The following is a 27,534-nucleotide window of genomic DNA, read 5'->3' as shown; positions in this document are numbered from 1 at the left end:
GGTGGAGCTCTCTCTGCATCGGTGTGGAACAGGGGACTTCCAGAGCTAGGAGTTGTGTCTTGCTGGGCTGCCTCACAGCAGCATTCCAGTTCCTGAGAGCTGGGGAGGGACTTTTGACAAGGGCTTGGAGAGAAAGGACAAGGGGTAATGGATTAGAAGTGGAAGAGGGGAAATTCAGGTTAGACATTAGGAGGAAATTCTTTGCTGTTAGGGTGGACACTAGCCCAGGTTGCCCAGGGAAGCTGTGGCTGCCCCATCCCTGGCAGTGTTGAAGGGCAGGTTGGATGGGGCTTGGAGCAGCCTGGGCTGGTGGGAGGTGTCCCTGCCCATGCAGGGGGTGGGACTGGGTGATCTCGAAGGTCCCTTCCAACCCAAACCAGTCTGGGATTCTGTGATTCTATGAAAACTTGCCAGCCCAGGTGTTAACCCTGCTGGACTTGCTTATCTGATAGAACTGAAGATAATGTGTTGTGATAAGCAAAGCTTTGCTTCTCAAGAAAAGACTGTCTCTGGTCTGAGCAAGTGGAAATTTGCAAAGCTTTGTAAAGGAGCTGATTTCTACCTAGGGGTTGTAAAATTAGGTCCTAAGATGTCTGGGCTCTGAAAGATTTCATGGTGTTGTTTGTAATGCTTTAACAGGGGTGCTTCACATCCAGGTTAGGAAGGAGCTTTGCTTTCGGAGCCAAGTTGTGCTCCCTTTCCCTTTGGGAGGGGGCTCTGACAGCTCAACCCATGTCTCACTGTTGCTGCTGTTTGCTGGCTGACAAGTCAGGTCAAATTCTGTTTCTGCCTCTGCTCTTGTGCTGGTGTTTCTGGAAAGTCAGAGGCAGAGGTGCTCTCAGCACAGCCATAAACCTGCTGTCCCCAGAAAAGAGGTTATCTGCTTTTTGAAAGGCTGAGTCAGAACCTGGAGAGCTTAAAGAACGTAAAGCTTAAAAATACAAAACTAAAGCCGTGTCAGTTTTCCAGACATCTGTTTAATTTTTTGTTTGGATCAGCTGTTAATTTGAGAGCTTTATCCAATTATTTTATTCTGGCCTGCAAACTGTCAAGCAACTTGTGGATTGTTTGTCTCACCTGTATAGTATTGGTCTTTAAGTTTTACTCAGGTGGCTGCATATCAAGTCTAATTAGTCCTTTGTATGACTAATCTGCATGGACTGTCTAGCCTGGGGGGCCTCGTGTCTGAGGCCTGGGCAGCTGCAGGAGAAGTAAGAGACTTGTTCAGAGAAGTTCAGTGGCCAAACTATGCTCTTGTGCTGCAGGAAGAGGTGGAAAAAACACAGACTCAGACCTCAGCAGAAATGATTCTTGACCTCAGATCTGGCAGTCCATCAGTTCCAAGAAGAGCCAGAGGGTTTTTTGAAAGCACCAGTCAAACCCCTCTGTTCAGCTCTGGTCAGTCTATGATACCTCCAGCTCAGAGGGAGAGAGAGGACATCTGACTTCCCAGACACTTCAATAAATTGCACATCTTGAGCCATGTAGACCCCTGGAGAACCAGCCAAGGATAAGGGTGTTGCAGGCAGAGTAAGTTATTATTTTTCCTCCTCCTTATGAAGAAACACAAGGACTGACATTCACATTTTTCAAAGGACTGCCCAGCTGAATGCCTTGCAAGCAGAAGCTATTGGGAAGGGGGGCAAGAAAAAAAGCTGTATTGAAGCATATCTTTTCCTGCTCAGTGATAATACATCATGTCTGTGTGTCTTCTGTTGCTGCACAATACTTGTCAGATCTCCAGAACATCCAAACAGCTGACTTGTGTGCTTGACCATGACATGGGTCAGGTTTAGTGGGGTTTACTACTGTTGTCTGAGCCCTGTTAACACTGGTCAACATTGAGGAATGACTGTCTCTCCTGTAGAGAATTAATTTGAGGAAACAAGGTAGCTTGGTTCGCATGCTTGTCACTGTCAGGGTTAAGCACCTTGGTTTGAAATGGACACGTGGCTTATAAATAGATTCTTCTTTGACAAAATGCAAACCAGTCTCTGTTTCACAGGACAGCAGGAACCAAAACCATCCCCCAGCATGAATGAGCCCTAGAGCTGCATAGCTGATCCATGCAGGACCACCTTGGGAGTTACTGAGATAGACACACTGAGGCTTTCAGGGGAAAGGGTGCTGAGGTTTGAATTGCAGTGTATCTCAAGAACTTATTAAGAGAAATGATGAATTTGTATAAAAATCATAGAATGGTTTGGTTTGGAAGTGACCTTCCAAGATCTAGTCCCAACCCCCTGCATGGGCAGGGACACCTCCCACCAGCCCAGGCTGCTCCAAGCCCCATCCAACCTGCCCTTCAACACTGCCAGGGATGGGGCAGCCACAGCTTCCCTGGGCAACCTGGGCCAGTGTCTCACCAACCTCACAGCCAGGAATTTCCTCCTGATGCCTAGATAAGTCTTTTAGCAAACTAAGTATTTATGGCCTTTAGTAGTGTCCCCAGAAGTGACCTATTGCTTTGCCTGTGCAGTGCTTCCCTGTGCCATGTTCTGTAGCATTCAAAATCTGTATTATCATGCTGTAAATCAGAGTGGGCAAGTCCTGAAGCAAAACAATGGGATCCCTGGAGCTCTGTCATTTCCTATAGACCTGTTTTAGTCCACAGGTGAAAGAAGGGGATGGGGACTAGAAGGTGAGAGCAGTGTGACAGTGCAGTGGCTCAGTTCCAAATGTCACGGTGCTGGAGTTTGCAAGGTGGCTGCCAGCATCGTTGCTGCAGCAACCCTGAGCTGCTGCTGGCTTTGGTGGCCATATGTTCCCCCAGATCTCTCTGCCCTGCAGCCTGTGCTGAGCTGGGAGCTTCTGAAGCTGGGTTGTTATCAGTACCCAAGGCAGCTGCTTTGAAGCTGGTTGAGATGTACTGAGATGAGCTGCAAGTGCACCTTTCATCCTCGGGTAGATGTAGTCATCGTGAATCTTCTGATCAGAGATATGCTAATAGGGTTTTTTTAGGAAGCATTGTTTGGATCAGGGGATGCTGGAGACTTGGCAGAGCATGGAGAGCACTCTTGCTGGGCCACAATCTAACCCTCAAAGCACAAAAAATATGTCCTGAACTTAAGTAGTTCTACAGCTTTCCATGAGGCTACTGGAAGTGTAGTGAAGGTGTAGTAGTTAATACTTTGCTGGATTGAGCAAGTAGCAACATACACAAGTATCAGTTGCACTTATCAACTGAATATGCAGAGCAGGTATCAAGGAGGATGATATTTTACCATTATCTGATTGTTTCAGCATGACTGCTGTAGCTGACAGCACCAGGGTTGTGAAGGTCTCCCAAGAAAACACCAGGGGAGGGTTTTCTATAGAGGAGTTCTGAAATGAGCCCACTGGTCAGTTCCTTGCTTCCATGGTGTCTCCCAGCTGCTCTGTCCTGATCTCCCTCATTTGTCAGTTCTTAATTACTAATTGCAGCATATGCAGAGAGGATGGCAGGGAGAGCTGCAGTGACCTTTGGTGTTCTGTCTTCCCCTGCATGTGTCAGGAGACCTGCAGTTTGAATCAGCTGGCAGAGTGAAGTGGCCCTGTATATATTAAGGCTGTAATTTGTAGTCTTTTATTTGCTGTTCAGGTTTTCTGTCAGGTGTAATGATTTCCATATTCCATTCTGCAACATGCATGCTCGGAGGTTTGAATTCTAATGAATCTACATGAAAGTTAAACAAATACAAAATTAAAACAAAATAAAAATCCAGTTACTTTAGAAGAGAAAAAAAAAGTAATTCTGAGTCTTTGCCTTTTGGTAACTCAGAAATTATTAGACTTCTAGTCCTACCAGATAAAGGGGATTATTTTCTGGTTGAAGTGAAAAACAGGTTATTGGTTTAGATTAAATAAGAACACTTTTGAGCACTTGAGGAAGGGTCTTTGCTTTGTGGTGTGGTGATTTCTTTGAGTTTTGTGAAGGATGTGGACTGTGGTCAGATCAAAGAAAAAGCTACAGCTTTATGCACTGTTGCAAAACAGGCTGTTGGGATCAAGTTTCCATTGCACAGGGCACTGTGCATGAATAAGAAGGTACCAGTGCATGATCCTGCTTAATGATGGGAAAGCAACTGGCATGGATCTCCTGCCATGCAGGAAGAAACCACATGAGAGTGGGGGGGTTTTCCCTCCCTTGGAAAACAGCACAGGTGTTGCACTTCTCATTGCAAAAGCTGACTGGCAGAACAAGAGCTGCAGCAAGCAGAGCTGGCAAATCTCTGATCAGTTCTGTTTCCCTTTGGCAGCTGATGAGGAGCACCAGCAGAATGTGGCAGCAGCAGCAGTGGCCAGGCCTCGGGCCCACCCTGAAGAGAGGGGAGATGGGATGCCAAGGCGCCGGAGGAACATGGGAAACAGGCTGATGGCCCAGAGGAGGGCACAGCAGGCAGAAGATTGGCTGGAAGGTAATGGTTCAGTTCATCTTGCAAACACTGAAATGGACCTTAGGAGCAGCTGAGGTTGGTGAAAGGGTGCACTTGTCTCCTCAAGGGAAGTTTTCAGTTTTGCTGACTGAATCTTTTACAGCTTGACTGTGAACTGGCTCACTGTCCAACTTTTTTCCATACTTCCTCATTACCTCTAGACCCCTCTTGCCTATGACTGAAATCTCTGCCTCCTGCTGTAGTGCATTGTGCCAGTCTGTTGTGCCAATAGTGCTTCCCAACGTGTGCTCCGCTTACTTCCCAGAAACTTTTATTTCTTCTTTATTTCCTGCTTGTCCATGCAGGTTATGTTTGGATAAACAGAATCCACACCTTGCACTGCAATAATGAGCTGGAGTAGAATATTGGTTTCTTGCAAATCACTGGGAATAATTTAATTCCCCAATGTAATCTCTACAAAATCTGGAGTTTTCTTTCTGAGAAGCCACCCAGGTAGTAGTCAGAACCAAACCAATGAGCTGGAGGTGACCACAGACATTATGTCTTACTGCCAATAGGGTGTTGTCAGCAAGTCCTCTGTTCCTGTGCTGGAGCTGCAGTTTATAGCTGTACTTCTGTGGTGTGGCTGTAGACAGGAATATGGTGATAAATAACATCTTTCTACACCCTGCAAGCCTCACTCCCTTTTCTGGTGAAACTTCACACATTATTATCTGTATTACTAAAGAGATTATATCACCATGATTCACCTAACTGGATTCTTTCTGTTTTCAGATTGTGGGTTAAATGTTCACAGTTTCTGCTGAAGGATTGATAAAAGTGGGCTTTGCTTCACTTGGGTTTGCAGGGGAGACCAGGATGTCTGTCTTTTTTTGGTCTACAGTGGGTGAGAAACAGTGAGCACACATCTGTGTGATGCCTTGATTAGGGATTAGTTGCACTTTCTTCAGCTTTTCTTGCCTTGCAGTTTGTGGGGAACCTCTTGCCCTCACGTTGGCAGGTAAACGTGCTATTGGAGCTCAATTACATCCCAACAGTTTCACAGATGGAAAATTGACAGGTCTGAACTTTTCAACTTTGGTGCTTTCTTTTCATGTGATAACATCCTGGAAAGAAAATGCAATCTAAAAATCTTTTGCATGAACCTCCAGACATCAAAAGTTTGAACACCAAAGGCCGACAGTGAAGTTGTCAAAGCAAATGTCTTCTCTTACTTTGTCATTTAGCAGTAGAAGAATTTGTGTCATTGGGCTTTATAAATAATTCTTTTGGAGCTTTTTGCACATCAGATGCAAGTGCTGCTGGTCTTGCATGAAGTTTTCTTTGAAATAACATCTCTATATGGGGTTTTTTATTTCTTTTTCAAATTAATATGACTTTTTGCTCTGTTCTTCTGGTTTGTGCTTCTGTGTGGGTTTTTATTATATTCTGGGATGTTTTTTCCAAGTGCCTAAGCACCACTGCACAGCAGGAACACCAAAGCCTTTGCAGACTGGGCACAGACTCCAGATAGCTCTGAAGAGAAGCATCTTTTCTTGGTTCACACAGAGTCACAGAGTGGTGGGGGTTGGAAGGCACCTCTGGAGATAATCTAGTCCAACCCCTGCTAGAGCAGGATCCCCTAGAGCAGATCCCACAGGAACACATCCAGGCAGGCTTGGAATGTCTCCAGGGATGGAGACTCCACAACCTCCCTGGGCAGCTTGTTCCAGGGCTCTGTTACCCTCACAGTAAAGAAGGATTTTCTCATATTCACGTTCAACCTCCTGTGCTCCAGTCTGTGCCCCTTGTCCTGTCCCAGGACACCCCTGGGAAGAGTCTGGCCCCATCCTCTTGACACCCCCTGGAGATATTGATCAGCACTGATGAGATCCCCCCTCAGCCTCCTTCTCTCTCAGCTGAACAGCCCCAGCTCTCCCAGCCTTTCCTCACAGGCAGATGCTCCAGCCCCTTCATCACCTCAGTGCCCTGTGCTGGACTCTCTCCAGTAGTTCCTTGTCCCTCTTGAACTGGGGAGCCCAGAACTGCGCAGTGCTCCAGGTGAGGCCTCCCCAGGGCAGAGCAGAGGGGGAGGAGAACCTCCCTGACCTGCTGGCCACACTCTTCTTAATGCCCCCAGAACTGCTGTGCAGAATGACTTATGAATGTATTACTTGGGACTGTCTGTGTTGCAAAGCCCTTAGCCTGGTTCTGAGCTGCCTCTGCTAGTGTGGGGTTTGGTTTTTTTCCCTCTTGGAGAAGGATGTGTTACATGTTTTGAAGCCCTCTCTGTGGGCATGTGGAATAGGCTGGAATCACCTCTTGGATTTGTCTCCGCTGTGCGAGGGCTGTGGCTGTTTTCTCTGTGTCAGTGCAACAAACTGCAGTTTTGTGTGATTACTGCCTCCATTTTAACCAGTTGCTATAACAGGTTTTGCCTTATACTTTTTAATAAATTGTTGACTCACATGGAGAGGGCCCAGAATGCATGCAGTGGTGTGCAGTGCCAGGCAATGCAGGACCAGTTGGGGCACCCGGAGCTGAAGAGCAGAGTTATTTGGCAATGTAGACAGAAACACTGAAAACAAGCTAGTCTGGTTTCTTCAGTCTTGCTTTGTAAATGTTCTCATTCCTTTAGAAGGCTTCTGAATATCTGCAACTGAAGTGGATTTTTTTTTTTTTCATTGTTAAAATATTAAGTTTGTTAAAAAGTTTCTGTTCCGTGTGTGGAATTTCCACTCTGAGCCAGTGTTTAGTTTTGGGCAAAGCTACCTGGGCCTTCTCTGTGTCACTTGGACTTCTGCCACAGGTGCACTTCTAGCCACCAACCCACGGCTGCAAGATTTCTAGCACTGAACTCAGGAAGGGCGTGAGGACATCTTGGCCCTGTTACCCTTCCAGGCATAAAAGCGGAGTCAGGTGGAAACTGCTACTACCCCAAAGTATTCTGCCTGATGGGAGCCAGTTCTGCTGACTCTAGGAAACAGTCTCAGAGACACTTGCAGGCTGTGGGTAGCATGAGGGTTTTCTGTTTTCCATCTAACAATCAGATATCAGTTCCAGAAGGAGAAAGAAAGCTTCAAGGGTAGAACAGCAGCCCGCAGTTTCTGCTGCCTGTGCTGGGTTGTTGTGCTGTGCCTGTACTCACATCTCTCTCTCGGATTAATGAGGGGGGAAAAAACAAAACAAAACAAATTGTGGCATGAGGATCAGAACCTTGATAACTTCTAATTGTCCCTTCTCTAGTTGAAATCTGATTTACTTCAAGTCTGGGCACGGAGTCATTCAATACAGACAAGGACAGTAAAGGATTGGTTTGGATACTCAGATCTGTACCTGTTGCCAGTGGAGCTAAACCAGGTTATAACTCTTCCTGTAGCTCGGTGGAGGGGGGTAAATTACTTGCAGCTTGGCACAAACAGAAAATGAAGGTGAAGTACTAAATGCCCTGACTTTCCTACCAGAATTGCAGCCCACGCAGGGTGCGTGGGCTCCTTCTTCATGGGTCCCACGTGGGCTGGGCTGTGGGGACAGGCCCGCTAGCCAGGGCCCTACGCTGGCTTGGGTTGCCTGGGTAATGTTTTTCAGTGGTTAGTTGAGTACTCAAAGGAGGTCATCCATGAATATCAACATCTATTAGTATCCTCCGATGACCAAAGATTGCTGGGGGAGACATTTTCCAGTGGTGACAAAGTAATTCTCAAAATGACTGAGACCCCTGTGTTCCACTGACGTGACTGGCTTGAGAAAAATGGTTGGTTGGCTTACATTGCCCAAATTAATTCTAATCATAACACTGCTGTCCTTCGTGCAGCCCAGAGCAACCTAGGTGACTGTTGTGAAAGGCTGTGTGCCTCAGAGGACATCTGCTCTGCACGTTGTAGCAGGGTGCCTGTGCCTTTCCCTGTGGAAAACGAGTCTGGAAGGAGTGTTCCCTATTCATGTGGTTACATTGCTTCTGATATCTCAGATAGCAGACTTAATTAGCTCTCTTGTATCTTCATTTAAATTGAACCCAGACAGAAGTGGCTTTGTGGAGCCACAGGCTTTGGTGTAGTTAGCTACAGCCAAGATGAAAATAAACTCACTGGAAGGCATAAATGTGTGTGGATTTCAGGTGTTAATCATTTAGGCCAGGAGAGGCCAAGCTAAGCAGTAGAAGGAAGCAGGGAAAGGGAATTAATTGGAGTTGGGTTGAGGGTTATTTGGGGCATGAGGTAGTGTGAATAAACAGCATCAGCTGTTTTCCAGCTCCAGATCCCATGTATTTATTGACTGAGAAGGGTGTCTTTGGCTGCTGTTGGTTTTGCCTGACTGATGCTCTGAGTCCACTTGGCCTTTGATTGCCTTTGGGTCCCTCCATGTAAAGCTGTTTTATTTGGTTGCTGGTCACGAGCAGAAAAAGCAGTCGTCCAATTCTCAAGTAGTTCCTGTTCTTCCAAACCTCCTCATGGTGCCTTGAGCACTGCAAGGAGCTCTGCAGTAAAGCAGGCACTTCTCTTGACACTACATTTTTAGCTGCTTGGAGCAGAAAGTGACCCAGCCATGTTTGCATCATTTTTATTTTTTTTTAATACTCTAATTTCCTATCAAGTGACAAGAAACTTGTTGGTATGAACTTGTAACAGCAAATATGGTTGGGTCATCTTGATCCTGCTGTGGTAAAACCAAGGAGGAGGATGATCTGAGGCTACTGGCTGTTTGCTTGAAGGCCTGAAATGCATTATTTCCGGCAGCAACTTTGTACAAACTTGTAGGGAGAAAACCTGCCTGCCTCAGCACCTGGTGAAAAATGTTTGTGGAGAGACAGAGACATGCAGAGGCAAAGTGCCTTTTCCGGGGTGGTGCAGTCAAGGAGCAGGACACATGTTTTGCAGTCCAGGTTTTCTGTCACTTGGAGTGGTGTCTTGGTCCAAAAATCACTGCTGTTGCTTTGAGGGGAGCAGCATTTTTGTTGGCTGAAACTGGGGGGGAGGGTGTCACCACCCCATAATTAGTTAGAAAGAAGCAGACTTCTCTAAGGAATAATACCTATCTCAAATCACCCAGCAAAACAAAGACCACTGGGCAACCCTCTGAGGGGGAGGCTTCGGTGGGTGTTGCAGGGGAGGCTGAACTAGATACAGAAATGAGGGAAAAGAGAACATGCCAGGAGAACCTAAGCAGCCCAGTGCATTTCCAGGGAATGTTTTCAAGGCTTTAATTTTGAAAGATGCTCACTCGCACATCCCACAAACAAGTGACTTCTCTGACTTGTTGCTAAAATGGGACTTTGTGTGCATTCTTATGTTTTGATTTTACTGATTTTTTTACAAACAAAGTAAGGACTGCAGCAAAGAAGTCTGGTTTTGTCAATGACCTTTCTTCATAACTGGAACAAACTACAGGCTCTCTACTTTTGGCAGCATCATTTAACTCCAAAAGGTTCAATATCCCCACATCTGCATGTCTTTTCTCTGAGCTTTTAGACCTGTACATCTGAGCACAGGTGTAGGAATGTCCAGTACAGAGAACATTGGATTAAATTCACTTCCACAGAATCAGTAACAATAAAGCCAGCAGCTTTTGACAGTCTGAATGCTCTAGTTTGTAAAATAAAATACAACAAAATGTTAACAATTGCAACATAAATTTAAAAAGTTCTTCTCTTTTTCTTGCAAGACTTTGAAATCAGAATCTCATATTTTTCTCTAAGTGTTAATCACTACTGTGGAAGAAAGCACAAAAAAAAATGGTAGAAGTTTTAAAAATATATAATAATTGGTTGTGTTAAAGAGCCTCTTATTGCTCTGTGTAGCATCTAAGCCCAGCCTTCAAATATTGCATTTAAAAAAATCTCACATAAGTGTTTTCTGCTAGTTTGGAGAAAAAAATACAATTTGTTAAATCCCCATTCAGGGATGGATACTGTGCATAACTTAGTGAAGACACGTTTCTGCTGAAATCTGCCAGTATAAGAAGCACTGGTCCTGAGCAGACTCTTTACCTCACATGTAATTTTTTATCTCCCCATCGTCTGGTGTGCTGAAAGATCTGGAAAATTTATAGAAGTAGAAACTCTGCTGTGGTCCTGTGCTTTTCTTGTGAAACAGCTGGTAATAGGGCTATATTAATTGATGTAGTAGTTGAAATTATATTAATGCTTAATCAGTAGGAAAACCTTTCTAGCACAGTTCAGCTTTTGACTACTAAAATCCTAAGTGGTGAATCAAAAGTTGATTTTGACTTGCTGCTATTCATATAGAAAGTGACGAGAGTGTTATCAAAGTATCCACAGTGTGTGTGTGTCTGCCCCTGAGACATTTCCAGCCAGATGGTGTGTGGCAGAGGTAGGTGTGTGGTTTCTCAGTTATGCCACGTGGCTTTAGTCGAGAAAACACTTCAAGTCATTTAACTGCTGCTCAAAAGGTCTGATGTCCTTTTGCTGTCCTAAGCGTAGGCTGGTTTTGTGGCTTCAGATTAATGAGCCAGTGTCTTATTTGGTTCCTAACCTGGATAGCTATCAAATTAAAAAAACAAATTAAAAATGGTTATGACTGTACCGGCGCGGGGCTGTGTCACTCAGGGATGCCCACACCTTTCCATGTGGTGGACCAGTTCCTTTCCAGTGGCTGGTGTCATACATCTGTTCAGTATTAATAACATGCATGTCTTAATAACATCCTGCCTTCAGGATGATGTGTTTTGCTTGGCATCTTAGAATCACAGAATGGTGAAGGTTGGAAGGGACCTTCAAGATCATCAGGTTCCAACCTCCCTGCCATGAGCAGGGATACCTCCCACCAGACCAGGCTGCACAAGCCTCATCCAACCTGCCCTTGAACACCTCCAGGGAGGGGGCAGCCACAACCTTCCTGGACAGCCTGTTCCAGTGCCTCTCTTCTCCTCCTTTTTCTGATCTTCCCCCCCTCTACCCTACTGTTTTTGTTAGGTGCTGCCTCAGTGCTACATAAAGCAGCTAGCTGTGCCTGAAGACTTGTTGTGAGTAGCCCCACGTGTGACTTGCATCCTTTTTTGTGGATGGGAATCCATTTGCTTCCCTTCCAAAGCTGAACAGGGGGCAAGACAGACACCAACATAGATAACATGGGTGACTAAAATATATGATGTGAGTAGTTATGTTTGGAGGTTTTGCTTGTTCTGTACACAGGAACTGGTAAATTCCTGTCCTGATGGAGAACATCAGCACTCCAGGACACTTTCCAGTGGCATTGGGATCTGTTTCTAAAAAGCACTCTGTAAATTTCAAAAGATTCAAACCTCTTTGTGATTACTAACTGTTGTCCTGCCTCTCCATTTGTTCAAAATGTTGCAGAAAAGCTAAGGCTCTCTGAAGCAACCTGTCAGCTGGCTAGCTAAGCAACATCCACGTTTCTGCAGAGCAGAATATGTACAGGGGTGTGAAAACATTACTTGGACTATTTCTGCTGCATCTGGAGTGCTCTGTCCAGCTCTGGAGCCCTCAGCACAGGAAAGATACAGAGCTGTTGGAGAGGGTCCAAAGGAGGCCACAAAGGTGCTCAGAGGGCTGGAGCAGCTCTGCTCTGGAGACAGGCTGGGAGAGTTGGGGTGTTCAGCCTGGAGAAGAGAAGGCTCCAGGGAGACCTTAGAGCACCTTCCAGTGCCTGAAGGGGCTCCAGGAAAGCTGGGGAGGGGCTTTTCACCAGAGAGGGCAGTGACAGGACAAGGGGTAATGGTTTTATACTGAAAGAGGGGAGATTTAGGTCAGACATCAGGAAGAAATTCTTCCCCATGAGGGCAGGAAGGCACTGGAACAGGTTGCCCAGGAAGGTTGTGGAAGCCCCCTCCCTGGCAGTGTTGAAGGGCAGGTTGGATGGGGCTTATGCAGCCTCGTCTGGTGGGAGGTGTCCCTGCTCATAGCAGGGGGGTTGGAACCTAATGATCTTGAAGGTCCCTTCCAACCTTCACCATTTTGAGATTCTGTGCTTTCTGTCTCTGACCGAAGCTGGTGGGAATGCTTTGCAAGCTCTGGAGATGTTGACAGAGCTACGTTGGACTCTGTCAAGTTGGACCAGGATGTGCTGACAGGATTGTGACTGTGGCTGAAAGCAGTCCCATCATGTCACACCCAAGCAGTTCATGTGAAGAGGGTCCTGTGTGCCTCCAGGTTTGGTGTCCTCTATCAGCACCATATCATGAAGTGAGAACAGGAATCCTATGTCCTGTGGTACTGTGAGCAGTTAGGGAAAGTCACTACTGAAAACTGCTTGTGTCGAGTCTGGAGCACTCAACTTCCCTCTCTTTTCTGCCACAACCCAAAGTACATCCCAGAGCTAACATGTTTTAAGACATCAGATAAACTGCACAGAGCAACTACAGGAGATCAGCCTTCCAACTAAAATATATTTTTGCCTTCATTTGTATGATGTTGTTAGGTGAGCACACTCAGCTGAATGTCTGAAGCACAGGGGCAGCTGCAGCTCATGTTCCCATGGCCTGACCCCCCATCAGGTCTACTAGTGCTGGCAACCAGTAGTGTGTGAAAAGTGGTTGTTACAAGCTGCTGAAATGACAGCTTCTTTATGTGAAGAAAAGAATAAAGCAAGTCTCTCCAGCTGTGTGCAGCATCCACTCTGCTTCATGGTGCAGCTATTCTGCTGTAATAACCAAGTGATTCAGCAAATCCTTTCACCATGTACTTACACCCTTGCCAGCACGTTGAGGCTTGTTTAGGAGATACTAATTGCACCCAGGTTTAGTGCACTGTTGACCTTTAATGCTCTGCTGAATCACCGGCTGTGTCTGCCTTGCTGCCTCTGCCTTTTGTTGGATCTAAATCCAAGCACTAGAAAAAAGCTTGGAGGAAGTGGTACTTAAGGGATCACATCAGATGCTTCAAACAGGAGGAAAGCAAACGCTACTGAACAAAGGCGTGTTTGATGCAGGACTTGAAAAGGCTTTAAAAAGCCTTTCTAGAGTCCTGCCTGACCTCTGGCTCAGGGGAAGTAATATAGATGAAATGTGAGAAGCTCTCAGAGCCTCAGGTAGAACAGTGTCATGGGCTGTGTTTTATACTTGTGGGGTTTTCCAGAAATAAATTTCTGAAGAATAATACCAGTATAGAAATGTTAATGTTGGAGTAATAACTACTGATGGTGCATTGCTCACCTGTTGTGTTTGGAACTCCCCGTGGCCCAGTATTTTAAAAATAAACAGTTATTTTAAGCTTCAGCAAAATTGTAGAAGCAATTGTGTCAAGTCAAAGTGTCCCCTGTTGCTCTCTTTGTGGTGTAGGAAGGGGGAACCCTTTTGATCACTTCAGTAAGCAGATAGCTGTAATTCTCTGAAGCCCAATTCAGCAACCCTGCCTCCTCTTAACTTCCATACCCTGCAAAGGCAAAACTATTTGAGAGCCACCTACACAGCTCTCAGTTACATTTGTTTCTGTTGATGTGTTTCAGTGGCTTAACCATAGTACCATACTGTGTCTTGGAATTAGTAAAGCAAGAGTGTTTCAAACCTAATTGTGCATATAAAAGAAGGATGAGTCTTGTTCATCCAGGTGCTCCTTTAACAGCAGCTTTTTGAGGCTCCCAAAAAAGGGCACCAGGCTCTCTGGAGAGCAGAAAACATCCTGCTACCAGCCCTGCCAAACCAGTTCTGGTGGCTGCCACAATAGGGTCAGCTCCAGGTACAGCTGCTGCAGGCTCTTATCAGCCTGGTTATCAAACAGCTTCTTGTTAGTCTGGTCCTAGAAAGATGAGATTATAAATTAATTTACCTAAAAAAGGGATCCATGTGATAAAGATCTTCCATTTTGATTCTGCCACCTGATTCATATATTGTGCAGTGTTTCACCTAGTGAGCTAATGACTTCACTTGGACTGGTTAGGTCAATCCATAGTATTTACATTGCAGCATCAAGGGCTAATTGAGTGAAGCAAATGAAGTGGCCAAATGTTCATGAGACACTGGGCAGGGGGGGAGGAAATGGCAGGCTTTAAAAGCTCTTGAGTCTTACTTAGCCCTTGGGTGGCAGAAATATAATGCATTTGCACACCATTTGAGCATGACACTTTCATAGCCTTCAGCTGCAGAAATCATCTTTATGAGCAACAAGCTGTCCTATACCAGGGGACTACTGACATGCAGTTTTGTTGCAGTTGAGCCCAGGATTTGCACTGCAGGGATTTCTGGTTCTTTTTCCCCCACCCTCAAAGGCTAGAATTAGTGGATGCCTCTGAATCCCACTTTTTTGAATGGGTGCCTGTTCTGCTAAACTTAAAAGTAGCTAAGACTCTGCAGGTGGGTGTTAAGCAGCTTATAATGACAAACATTAGCAAATTTTCTATATTCAAGAATATATATATTTTAAGTGTGGAAAGCAGGAAAAGCTTATGAAAAGCCTTCCTTCAAAAGCTCAAGTAAATTTTTACTTCTGGCTTCACTTGAGTGTGTGTTTGCCTTGTTGCTTCTACTCTGTGGCTTTAGCAGCCTTGTGTGATTTTTTTATCTATTTTTTTTTTTGCCTTTTTCCATCTAATAGGTCTTGTCTGAAATGTGTGTGTGTCCTTTTCATCTGGTGCTGCTTTCCTAGGAAGCAGAGAAGTTTCTCAAAGGGATTTTTCTTTTTGTCCAGATGATCTAAAATTTGGTTTTTTACTCTTTACCACGATGTTGCAGAGGAAGATGATGCTGAGGAGGTGCCAGAATTTCAAGTGTCTGGGAAAATTGGAGCAAAGAAGCAGAGGAAATTAGAAGAGAAACAAGCCAGAAAAGCACAGAGAGAGGTAAGTATTTCCTGCCACGTATAGAGCCCAGAGCAGAGCCTGAACAGCAGCACTCAGCAAACAGACACCCCAGAAAGGCAAAGGCAGTGTCATCACTACAACAGTTTTGTTTTAAAAATGTAAATTCAGCTTTTTATGTCATATCCCAAGAGGAAAACAGTGTCTCATTTTGTTCCATTCGGTTCTCTGGTGTTCTCATGGGGAGGAGAGAGGAGTTAAACTCTCAGATGCTCTTTCTTGGATGTTTCCACTGACTTGCAGCTTCATGTCAGTACTGTCTCCCCTTAAAAATACACTCAAGCCCACATAGTATTTTTGTCACACTGGGTCTATGACCAAAACTGTGGGCAGTTCTGACTAGTGTTTCCTATGCTCTCATAATGCAAATATCTTTGTATGGCTTTTATCTTCATTTAGCCATGTTTGCTGTTCTTATGGATTGGGGGAGATGAAAAGCAGACCCTGTGATCCACTGCAGTCCATGATGCAGTCAGGTTTTGGCTGAAATTTGCCCCTTGAACAGGACCTAGGATGCAGAGAGAACACACTGTAGCTTTTCAGTTGTTCTTTCCTAAATCTCTGTGCAAAATCACAGAATGGTTTAATTGGGAAGAGACCTTAAAGACCATCCAGTCCCACCCCCTGCATGGGCAAGGACACCTCCCACCAGCCCAGGCTGCTCCAAGCCCCATCCAACCTGCCCTTCAACACTGCCAGGGATGGGGCAGCCACAGCTTCTCTGGGCAACCTGTCCCAGGGTCTCGGTTTTCCCCTGTGAATTCCAGGGAAGCAACAGGCTTTTTGAAACTTAGAAGTGTACTGGTGGATGGCAGCAGGTTAAACATGAATTCCTTTTAATTGCTCTATACATTTTCTTTGCAAACTCCATCTTGTTCTCTTTGTTGAAACGTGGGGTTGCAAGAAGTAGATGGAACTTAAACAGCCTTGGCATAAAAGAGGCTGGAGTGCACAGAGGACTTCACACATTTTACAGAAGGCAGGGTGTATGAAACCTCTAACATTTCTGCTGTGTAGAGGAGCCACACAAAGCCAGTGAAATTTCATCTTGAGAATTTTAGTGTCACTGGAGGTTTAAATCCAGTTTCTTCTTTACACTGTAGTTAGTGGAATGCCCTGTAGATAGGGCAGTTGGTAATAAACCTGATTTTTTTTACGCTATATATAAATTTCCATGATGATCATTTTCTTACTCTGTGTTTCACAATTTTATCAGTACTTTCTATCTTCATTCTGTTTAGTGAGGCTCATTTTTTTTTGTGGAAAAATTGAGCAAAGTTGAATGAAGCCGGATAAGCACTGAGTGGTGGAGGGAGGAATCTTTTGTTACATTTTAAAACGTGCTGATTTTTATTTTCCCATGTAGACAGATAGGTCTTTTTCACTGAAACATTCACAGCCACAAATCCTCCATTTCAATGTCTTCTGCTTGTTCTTATAATATATTTCCAGATTCAAGTATACTGAAGAGAATACAGAACTACTTAAATCTCTAAACAATTCACTAAAAGCCTTTTTTTCTTCCCAACAATCTCTTTGCTAAGTTTGGTTTCGAAACACATAATAACATTATTTTAAGCAACCAGTACAGCTTTTTCTTCAAGACATTCTGCCCTGATTAATGATAAATTTGAATATACTTGGTTTTACAGAGTTTATATTCCCTTGTCCTTTTTTTCCTCTCCATAAGGCTCCTTTCTAACTAAACTGTCAGTGAGGAGAAATGGGAATGCCATGACTCAGGATTACTTCATATCACTAGAGTAAGAAGCTCATATTATAAGCACATAAGAAACTTCAACCCTTATTGAGATACAGATAATGCAACTGTGATGGGTAATTTCTAAACTTAGTATTTCACAATATTAAGTATTCGAAAGATCAGGGAGGGAAGGAGAGTTAAAGAATAATTACTTTTTCTTCTTAGAATCACAGACTGGTTTGGTTTGGAAGGGACCCTAAGGATCATCTAGTTCCAACCCCCCTGCATGGGCAGGGACACCTCCCAGCAGCCCAGGTTGCTCCAAGCCCCATCCAACCTGCCCTTCAACACTGCCAGGGATGGGGCAGCCACAGCTTCACTGGGCAACCTGGGCCAGGGTCTCACCACCCTCACAGCAAAGAATTTCCTCCTAATGTCCAACCTAAATCTCCCCTCTTCCAGTTTGAAACCATACCCCCTTGTCCTCTCACTACAAGCCCTTGCCCAGAGCCCCTCCCCAGCTTTCCTGGAGCCCCTTCAGGCACTGGAAGGTGCTCTAAGGTCTCCCTGGAGCCTTCTCTTCTCCAGGCTGACCACCCCAACTCTCCCAGCCTGTCTCCAGAGCAGAGCTGCTCCAGCCCTTGGATCACTTTCGTGGCCCTTCTCTTTACGGTTGTTCCTCACCGTGCATCAAGAAAGATAATAAGAACCCCCCCATGGTATCACAATATGACATTTTCAAAAATAAAGTATATCCGGGAAGAGTAAGGCTTGGCTTGCATCATGTGTTTTGTTTTAGGCTGAAGAAGCAGAACGAGAAGAACGGAAAAAACTTGAGTCAAAAAGAGAGGAGGAAAGGCGGAAAGAAGAGGAGAGACTACGTCTGGAGGAGGAACGACAGGTGGGATTGGTTGTGTTCATAGATGGAAATTCTGAACCAAGGCTGTCTTTAAGATTGCTTCTGTGGAAGTCCTGTCATCAGCAGAACTCCCTTTGGCTTTCGTTACTGTTGCATGTATTTTGAATTTGGTTTTTTGTTGCTCCATTTTCATAGAATCCTAGAGTGCCAGGTTGGCAGGGACCTCAAGGATCACCTGGTCCAACCTTTCTAGGTACTGCTCTAGTTGATATGAGATGGCTCAGCCCCCTGTCAAGCTGGGACTTCAAACTGTCTAATATGGGGGGATCTGCCACTTCCCTTGGGAGACTGTTCCAATGTGTGACTGTCCTCATGGTGAAAAACTTACCTCTTGTGTCCAATGGGAATCTCCCCAGGAGTGATTTGTGCCCATGGCCCCTTGTCTTTTCCTTGGGACTCCTTGTAAATAGGGAGTCTCCATCTTCTTGGCAGACACCTTTCAAGTACTGGAACATGGTAATAAGGTCTCCCTGAAGCCTTCTCTTCTCAAGAAAGAAACCCAGTTTTCTCAGCCTCTCCTCATTTGGCAGGTCCTCCAGTTGGAATTTTTTGTTGGACTTACATTAATACTCAGTAGATCTCAGCTTTGTTCCCCTTAGTGCTTGGCAGAAGCGAAAACTGCTCCAGCCATCAGTGTACACATGGGGTAGCAAACACCCATCCATAGTTGGGTCTAGGGCAGAATGAAACCCAGTCTCCTGGTGGTGGTTCTTTGCTGTGTGCCAAAGGGACAGATGGTTTGGTTGATTTGTGAGAAACTTGACATACATGGAATCATACCATAGAATCATGGAATTGTTTGGGTTGGAAGGGACCAACTTCCCTGCATGAACAGGGACACCTCCCACCAGCCCAGGTTGCTCCAAGCCCCGTCCAATTTGCCCTTGAACACTTCCAGGGTTGGAGCAGCCACAGCTTCTCTGGGCAACCTGGGCCAGGCTCTCACCACCCTCAGAGTGAAGAATTCCTTCCTCGTGTTTCATCTAAATCTCCCCTCCTCCAGTTTTAATCCATCCCCCGCCTTGTCCCATCACTCTCTGCCCTTGTCCCAAGCCCCTCCCCAGCTTTCCTGGAGCCCCTTCAGGCACTGGAAGGTGCTCTAAGGTCTCCCTGGAGCCTTCTCTTCTCCAGGCTGAACACCCCAACTCTCCCAGCCTGTCTCCAGAGCAGAGCTGCTCCGGCCCTTGGATCATCTCCGTGGCTTCCTCTGGACTCACTCCAACAGCTCCATGTCCTTCTTGTTTTGGAGACTCCAGAAACATGGCTGATAAATTTGGCTATTTGTTTGTCTGGAAGCTGTTTAAGTGCAGATATATGAAGGAAGGAGATGTACCTAGTTGCCAGAGTAATTTTTGGGCTTTCTTGCTTGGTGTCTGCCAGGAAAAGCTTGGTTATCACAGAATCATAGAACAACATTGGTTGGAAGGGACCTTCAGTGACTGTCTGGTCTGTCCTGCTCAAACCACATCTGTTTAGAGCAGGTTTCTGAAGACTTTGACCAGCCAAGCTTTGAGTGTTGAGGAGATTTCTGAACCTCACTGGGCCCCTGTCCCATTGTGCTTAGTAGCTGTAACCAGCAGGGCAGAAAGGGAAAGTCATCAGCAACCCATTTTGCAATGGTGGAGTAAAATGACACCAATTTATTCTAATGATACAAATTTACATGTGCTTCACAATTAAAGATTTCAAAACTATGCATACAAAAGTCTGTGTCAGCAGGTGTGACCCAGAAAAACAGGGAGTGTGGAACTGAAAAGCTTTTGTGGAGTATTTTCATCAGGGAGGAGGGAAAAATTATTTCAAAGGTGCTTTGTGGATTTCAGGCACCAGTGCTACTAAGAATCATACAGTCATGCAGGTTGGAAAAGACCTGTTAGAACATCCAATCTAACCTTAAGAGGCAGGAACCAGCTTCATACTCTCTGGTGCTTGAGCAAGTTGGGTGGTAGCTTTGCCAGGTGGTTCTGGAGACAGGGCCTGGGATGTTCTGCACTGAGTAACTGCTGTCCCAGGGGAGTGTAGCCCCCAGCTTTCAGTGGCAACCTTCCTGGATACTTAGACATGCATGGAGGTTTGTGTCTGTGGTTTGTCGTGAGCAGATTGATTTTAGTTTGTTCTAAGGGCAGGTTGTGTAAGTGGAGTTTGTGGCAGATGACATTTTAAAAGAGGAAGGGCCGTTTTTCCTTTTCTCTGCTGAGAGTGTGAAGGCAGGAGAGAGCAATTGAATGTTTTTTCTTTCTGTACATTTCCACACAGATTGTATCCAGGAGATCTTTTGTAGAACATAGACTTACCTCTGGGGTTATTCCCCCCAAATCCTTTACCTGCTAAACTCTGTTTTTTTCCTCTTCATCAGTAGAAGGTTCCTGACTTTCAGAAATTGAAATAGATGAGGACAAGTCAATACTAGACCACCAGGTTAGGTTGCATGACCTGAGACTTCAACTTGTAAAGCAACTTGAGCAAACTTGAGACCAGTTATTCCACAGCTGCCCTTCACAGGCACATGTGCAAATTCAGAAGCACCTGGTGGTGGTCAAAGTGTGAGCCCTGGGGTGGGCTAACAGATCTCAGCAAGCCTTAGCCACTCCTGTGCTGAGCCAAGGCCTTGCACAACAGCCTGTCTACCACACCTGGCTTCCTGTGGATACGTGTCTACCTCTTTTCCCCTGCCCACACACCAGCTTCTTCTGCCTTGTGGTCCCTGTGACTGCTCTGCTCTTCTCCTAAGAACTGCCAGTTTCTCCCTCTCGTACTTCCAGCTTGGAAAGAGGCAACATGAGCTCTGGCTGCCTCTGAAGCACAGGTCTGTTGCCCATTCTGCTGGCTGTGGGTATTGGGACAACATCATTCAGATGGCAAGATTCCTTCCAGTGCTGTATTCTTCTAAGTCGTTGGTCTCCAACCAGTTCCCTGATGGTTTTTATTTATCTATTTATTTTCCCAAGGTTCTGGGAATTGAATATCCTTGAACCCTGGAGAGATGGTTTAAATGACCCACATGGCCCCAGCACTTTGGGGGAAATTAGAAGGTCACCCTGGCTGTGTGGAAAAGTCACTTCCTTTGGGTGAGGCTAATGAACAGAATTCCCACTCCTTCCAGAGCAGTAACCAGCATGGCAGGCAAGGTGTCAAGCAAACTGCACCTGGGCTTGGCCAACCTGCTCAAAAGAAGCTGTAGCCCAGGACAAAGATGTTACCCTGTTGATTGCCTCTGGGTTTGGCCTGGGGTTTAGCAGTGCAGCTGGCTCATCAGGACCAGTCAGGCATGCTTGAAAAGCTGAGTAGAAAATAAGGGGGAAATTCTAACTAGAGGTCTCTTCACCCAGAACGTGCTTATTAACCTATTTAACTTCTTTTTAATCCACTTTTGTTCAGTTTAGGGCTGATTTATTTTGGTTGAAGGAGGAAAATCTTGCATTTATTTAAATGTTCAACATTCCTAGTAAAGATTGCACTGTACCACTTCCACCTCTGTTTTGCAAGGTTAAAAATAATATAAACTAAGGCTTTGGGGTTTTTTATTTGATATATTTTTTTTTTAATTTTGAGCTCAACAGTCCAAAGGAGTACTTAAATTTTGAAATTTGCTCAGATGCCTGAATCTAGCTCACTCTTCACTTCAGGCAATAACTTCCTTGGGTACTTAAATGATGTAATTTTAACCTTTTGTTTGTTTGATTGATTAATTTGTTTTTCACAGTAATCTTCATCAGGGCAGGAAGCCAACCCACTGGGCTACATCACAAAGGTTATGCTGCTACTCAGAGGAAAGTGTTTCCACTAATTTTATTTCTTGCTTGGATCTAAAACAGGTTGATAATCCAGTAACCACTGAACATTTTGAGTGTGGATGTTTCTGACAATATTTAATGTTCATCATCAAGTGTTTCTTAGTAATTTTAAGTGTCTGTCTTCCTCCAAGTCTTTAAGAGGAAACAGAACACTACAAGCCCTGGACATGTTCAGGATGTGTTGCTGGAATTCCTGCTTCAGTCAGCAAAGCAAGCAGCATGTACAGGGAATATGGGAATAACAAGGCTTCAGTGGTTTTGTCTTTAGTGGGGGATAGGAGGGGGAAACAAATTGAATTGATAGATATTGGATAACTGTGCATGTAGGCATAGCCTGTCTTTATGATCATAACATCTTACCATTGAAATCTTTGTAGAGACTGATTGAATGATGTAAAAGATCCTGCCTCTCTCTTGTAGGCCCCTATAAGTGATAAAGGGATGCCTGGATTTATTGTGTTTTTATAGAATCCGTGGGATAAAATGCCATTTATACCTTCCTCAGGAGAAAGGATTCTTCATTTCCACAAGGAATGTGTTGTCATGACTGAGCCCTGGTGGATTCCACATGTGATAAGTGTTCCCCCATATGAGTTAGGAGATAGAAAGGCAAAATTATCAAAGGTAGCTCCAGTAGTGATGGGTAGTCATGGGATAAAAACCAGAGGGGAGCTGGTTATATCATTTTTGGGGGCAGTTTGATTACTGACATTAGTGGAGTTTACACAATCCCCAAATCAAAAGAAATTAAAAGTTTATCACTAAGGTTTGCCTGAGAAATGTTTTAGTTGTCAGCTTCATGGGTTTTTTCCTCCTCCTTTTCCAGTACATGAGAGTATTTCTGCAGGTATGGTGACAGTCTGGCAAGTCTCCAAACAACCACAACCAGCTTTTTGAGCTAAAGTTCAGTTGAACCTTCCTTTCAATCTCTCTCCCAAGAAGTGCTGCCAAAATTGTGCTCATTTCTGTGAGCATTGAGAGGGACTCTGTGGAGAGTTTCAGCTTTTCAGCTACAGCCTTAACAGCTGAATAACAGTTCAGAAGCAACAGCTGATTCCTGTGGCATTAAACACCATCTACAAGTTTGTCTGATGATGAGGGAAGCCAAATAGATCAGGAGGATAGAAAATCATGATGCAGTGTGCAGATCTAGAAATTCCCCAGTGTTGATCTTTGATAAAGTCACCAGAATTGTTAATCCTTTCACACACACACCCCCACTCAGGGAGCCTGAGATTTGGAGTCCAGCAGAAATCATAGAATCTGCTGAGTTGGAAGGGACCCATCAGGATCATCGAGTCCAACTCCTGTCCCTGTGTAGGGCACCCCAAGAATCACACCACGTGCCTGAGAGCATCATCCAAAGGCTTCTTGAACTCAGGCAAGCTTGGTGCTGGGACCACTGCCCTGGGGAGCTTGTTCCAGTGCTCAACCACCCTCTGGGTGAAAAACCTTGTCCTGATATCCAACCTAAACCTCCCCTGATTCAGCTTCCTGCCCTTTCCCTGAGTCCTGTCACTGGTCACAGGAGTGAAGAGATCAGGACCTGCCCCATCTCTTCCCCTCCTGAGGAACCACAGACTGCAGTGAGCTCACCCCTCAGCCTCCTCTTCTCCAAGCTGAATAACCCAAGTGACCTCAACCACTCATAAGTCATCCCTTCCAGACCCTTCCCCATCCTGTGGCTCTCCTCTGGGGACACTCCAATAGCCTGATGTCCTTCAGATGAAAACCCACTTTGTTTTACAAACAAATGGCTATCTCCCTCCAGTTATTTTTGGGCAACTCAACACAGTGCTGTACAGCAAGTGGGAACTGTACCTCCAAGGGAGCTATGGGGGGTGAAATCTTGCATATTCTTGAGAAAAATACCCCCCTGCTTCTATTTGTATGCACATATAAATAAAATGTGGTTGCCCCTTGGCTCCAGCGTTGCAAACCAGATAATGTATTTTTACATTCAAGTTTCCTTTCCAGTCTTCTGATGACCTGATTGGCTCTGCATGTGAGGAAGCTCCTTTATAATTGGCATTTGCTTCAGCTCAGCTTTACCCTGGGGATTTCCCTTTCACTCTTGGAGTTTTTCAGTGGTGAGATGGTTTACCAACCGACACTTTATCAATAAGAGCCAACTTCCTCTGATGTTGCAAAACACTGTCTTCATACAAAGCCTTGCAGATTGCTCACACAAGAGCTTTTTTTATTATTTTTTTTTTCCCCCTGTGCAGAGGGATTTTGGTAGATTTTATTCCCTCAGTCCAGCTGTGCCTTGCTAAGGAAACTGCTCGTGCAAATGCAGGGCTCACAGAGATCCCTCTTCTTCACTAAAATGCAGCATTGAACAGGATGAGTAGCTAGTAAATCCATTGCAGATTGGCCTGCTCTCAAACACAGGAGGTAAAATACAGTCCTCCAGCAAGCAGGCTCTTAACTGCTGTGAAATAAAAGGTCACAGCAGGAGTGGGGGCTGGTGTTTGTCACTCTTACATTAAAACAAGATCTGTGTTGCTCAAGCACAGCTGAGCCCAAAGTTTCCAAAGTAAGGCAACTTCATTTGGGCTTTCAGTTGAAGTGCCTAATAAAAATGGTCTGGATCTTAAGAGCTATAGAAAGGGAGTGATCCCAAAGGTCCCACTTAAGCTTTTCAGAACTAAGACCCTAAAGTTTTGGCTCTTTGATTTGGTATGTGTTCATGTAAGAACAGGCACCAAGTTGTAAAATGTTGATTGTTGAGTTATTATGTGAACATCAAGACTTGAGTGCCTCTCAACAGAGCTTTCCATTATCTGTGTGGCATTTATAGCCACTATTCATACATTAACAGGGCATTTCTGGAGGCTGATGGGAGACCACTATGTAGTTTCATTTAAGCACCAGTTTTCAAGTGTGCATGCTTTCCTGAATATTAATTTCTCCTAAGGAAGTACAAGTTGAAAAACTGGTAGAAAACTCATTCTACTCTGATTTTGAGGGGATGAGGACTGGTAAGAAGACTTATTCTGTCTTTCTAAAGGTGTTTGGTTGTTTTTTTTGAGTCTCAACAGTAGTGGAGTGGGAAGAAGCCCTAGAGATCCATCTGCTTTATGCCAAGTTATTTACAGTAAAGTCACTTTTTGGTTCCTGCAGAACCTGCACTAAAGTACAAAAGCTGGATGTTACACAAGGATAGTTTCTTTGGTCCATTAACCTCAAAGCATTTGGCAGAGAAGCCAGGGTGCTTTTCCTTGACACACCAGAGAGATGGGATGTTATCCAGAGAGACCTGGACTAGCTGGAGAAGTGGGCCCCTGTGAACCTCATGAGGTTCAACAAGGTCAAGTGCAGGCTACTGCACCTGGGTAGGGACAATTCTCACTATCAGTGCAGGCTGAGGGATGATGGGATAGAAAACAGCCCTGCAGAGAGGGACTTGGGGGTACTGGTGGACCAGAAGTTGGAGATGAGCCAACAATGTGCACTTGCAGCCTAAAGAGCCTGTTGCATCCTGGACTGCATCAAAATTGTCAAGGGAGGTGATTATGCTCCTCTGCTTTGCTCTGGTGAGACCTCACCTGGAGTATTGTGTCCAGCTCTGGAACCTTCAGCACAAGAGGGACATGGAGCTCCTGGAGAGAGTCCAGAGGAGGCCACCAAGGTGACCCAAGGGCTGGAGCAGCTCTGCTCTGGAGACAGGCTGGGAGAGTTGGGGTGTTCAGCCTGGAGAAGAGAAGGCTCCAGGGAGACCTTAGAGCACCTTCCAGTGCCTGAAGGGGCTTCAGGAAAGCTGGGGAGGGGCTTGGGACAAGGGCTCATAGTGGTAGGACAAGGGACAATGACTAGAGCAGGGTAGATTCAAATTGGATGTCAGTAAGAAGTTCTTCACTATGAGGCTGGTGAGACACTGGCCCAGGTTTCCCAGAGAAGCTGTGGCTGCCCCATCCCTGGAAAGATTCAAGGTCAATCTTGACAATGCTCCGAGCAACCTGATTTAGTTGAAGATGTCCCTGCTCACTGAAGGGGGGTGGACTAGATGACTTTTAAAGCTTCCTTCCAGCCCCACACATTCTGTGATTCCTTATTCTGCTTGTTAAGGAAACAGCTGCAAGACGACTGGTTGCAGGTGGTGGTGGAAGAAAGTCCAGTGTTTGCTCTACCTTCCTCATTAGCAATGAGATCTCTTCCACTTAGCAGTCAAATAAGCTGCCTATAAATGATTCGTTTGTCAGCCAGTGGGTCCTTTATCTGATTTGGAGGAGAGCTGGCACAGTGCACCACCAGCAGTTTCCTCTCCAGGAAAGCTGCTTAGGCAAAGCTCTCAGAAAAGCTCCTTACTCTGTAGACCAGTATCATTTAATCTCAGTGTCACCTTAAATGGGTTACTGCACTGGAAGCCAGAAATGGTGGCTGAGTATCTTCTTGCTGGACAGTACTGTGAGTGTCCTCACCCTTTGCTAAAAACACTAATGCATGATAAACCTTCAAAGGCTGCAATCATTCAACCAGCCAGAACAGTGCAGTTACTCAAGCACCATCCCAGGACTCCAGAGGGATTTGTGATCCCAAAAGTCAAGGTCTGCTTCCAGCTGGAAATCAAAAAGAGTTTTCAAGACACTGTGGGTTTCACCTACTAAAAGGTAGAGCTTTTGTGCAGTTGGCATAATTAATGTTTTTGATGTCATGGAAGTAAGTGTTGTGAGCCAGGTGAGAGGCAAACAGAAGGTGATGATCTGAAAGGAGCTTCACAGCAAATCCAGCTCCTCAGTGGAGCTGAGGGAGCCTGGAGAGCAGTGGAACGACTGGGAACAGGGGGAAGTCAGTGCTGACCAGATCCAGTATAGGGAGGGGTGAGAGTGTTGGAAAGTGTCTCCCAGACTGTTGGAGGTGCCCAGACTCCAGTCTCCCAGACTGTATGGGAGCTCTGGAAGGTCCTGGGTCTCTGCTGCATAGATGGAACATGAAACTCACAGCAAGCATGCAGAGGTAGGGTTGATCCAGCAGTGCTAAGGTGGACGTTTTGTCAGAAGGAGAGAGCAAAGAAGGGTTTGAGTGATTAGTATTTTCATATATTTTCAATAAAGCGATGATCAGAATGAAAGAGTTTGTTCTTCACATGCAGTAGAATAAACTGATCGAAAAGAAATCTTGACACTTTAGCAAGCCCCCAGTTTGAGTAACAGGTGGGTGAGGAGAGAAGCAAACCTGCTTCCAAAAATGAAAAGGCAAGCAGCTGAAGGTGAGCATCTGCAGTTACCAAATTTCCATGCTGCTGGGATTTCCCCACCACCCCACCCATGGTGTCAGGGAGGTGGCCCAGCTTTTATCTCTGCTCAGAGCCACATGCTTTACCACTTAGCTGCACAGCAGTTAAAAGAGATCAGAATGGGGAGGGGCAAAGAAACCTGAGAAACAAAGATGTGGTATTTTACATTTCTGTTTTGAGCTGAGTGCCCCCTGCGTGACTTGTGTGAAGTCCTGGGCTCTGTTTCTTTAGCAGACCCTGGGGTGCTGAGAGTGTTTCCGTGTGTGGGTTCTGCACACAGACAGGCTGGTTTTTGTGGAATGCAACCTGCCTAAATGTGACCCTGCATCTTCCATGCAACTGCTGCATGTGAAAGAAGAGGGCCAGCATGAGGGTGACAAAAAACCAGCAGAGGAGTGTTACCAGACAGCCTGACTTGGCAAGGGTTCCCCTTGCTCAGCTTCCACCCCTGCTGCTGGTTGCTTCTCCCAGCAGAGTTTTGCAAAGTCATCTCTCCTCGTGGCTTTGAACCAGTTTACAGTTTGGCTAAATCCATCTTTTTCTATAGATTGAATCATAGGTACAGGATGTGAGACTGTGCAGGAAGCAGCTTAGGAGGTTAGGTGAAAAAGCTTCTGGAAGTGGGATGATGGAAGAGGCTGCAACCACGAGGAAAGGTGAGGCTTTGAGGGCTGACAGACACACTTCAGCTACTGCAGCAAGTGGCTCAGACCAGCTGGAAATCCTCTGCATCAAAATTGAGGATTTTGGAAAACA

The 27,534-nt window shown here is 45.3% G+C and overlaps 1 protein-coding gene across 1 annotated transcript in view; it reads left to right on the top strand.

Moving 5' to 3' along the window:
- Positions 1 to 27,534, top strand: part of DDRGK1 (DDRGK domain containing 1) — a 44,774-nt gene that overhangs the window by 3,173 nt on the left and 14,067 nt on the right. Inside the window, exons 2-4 of the mRNA XM_051617367.1 lie at positions 4,239 to 4,397; positions 15,000 to 15,106; positions 17,626 to 17,727. Of these exons, the coding sequence (XP_051473327.1) occupies positions 4,239 to 4,397; positions 15,000 to 15,106; positions 17,626 to 17,727 (368 nt within the window). The remainder of the gene's footprint in view (positions 1 to 4,238; positions 4,398 to 14,999; positions 15,107 to 17,625; positions 17,728 to 27,534) is intronic.

This window comes from Apus apus, chromosome 4 (assembly GCF_020740795.1).
Source record: "Apus apus isolate bApuApu2 chromosome 4, bApuApu2.pri.cur, whole genome shotgun sequence".
Classification (NCBI taxonomy): domain Eukaryota; kingdom Metazoa; phylum Chordata; class Aves; order Apodiformes; family Apodidae; genus Apus; species Apus apus.
The sequence above is the reverse complement of the archived record's forward strand: the minus strand, read 5'-3'. Positions and strand labels throughout refer to the sequence as shown.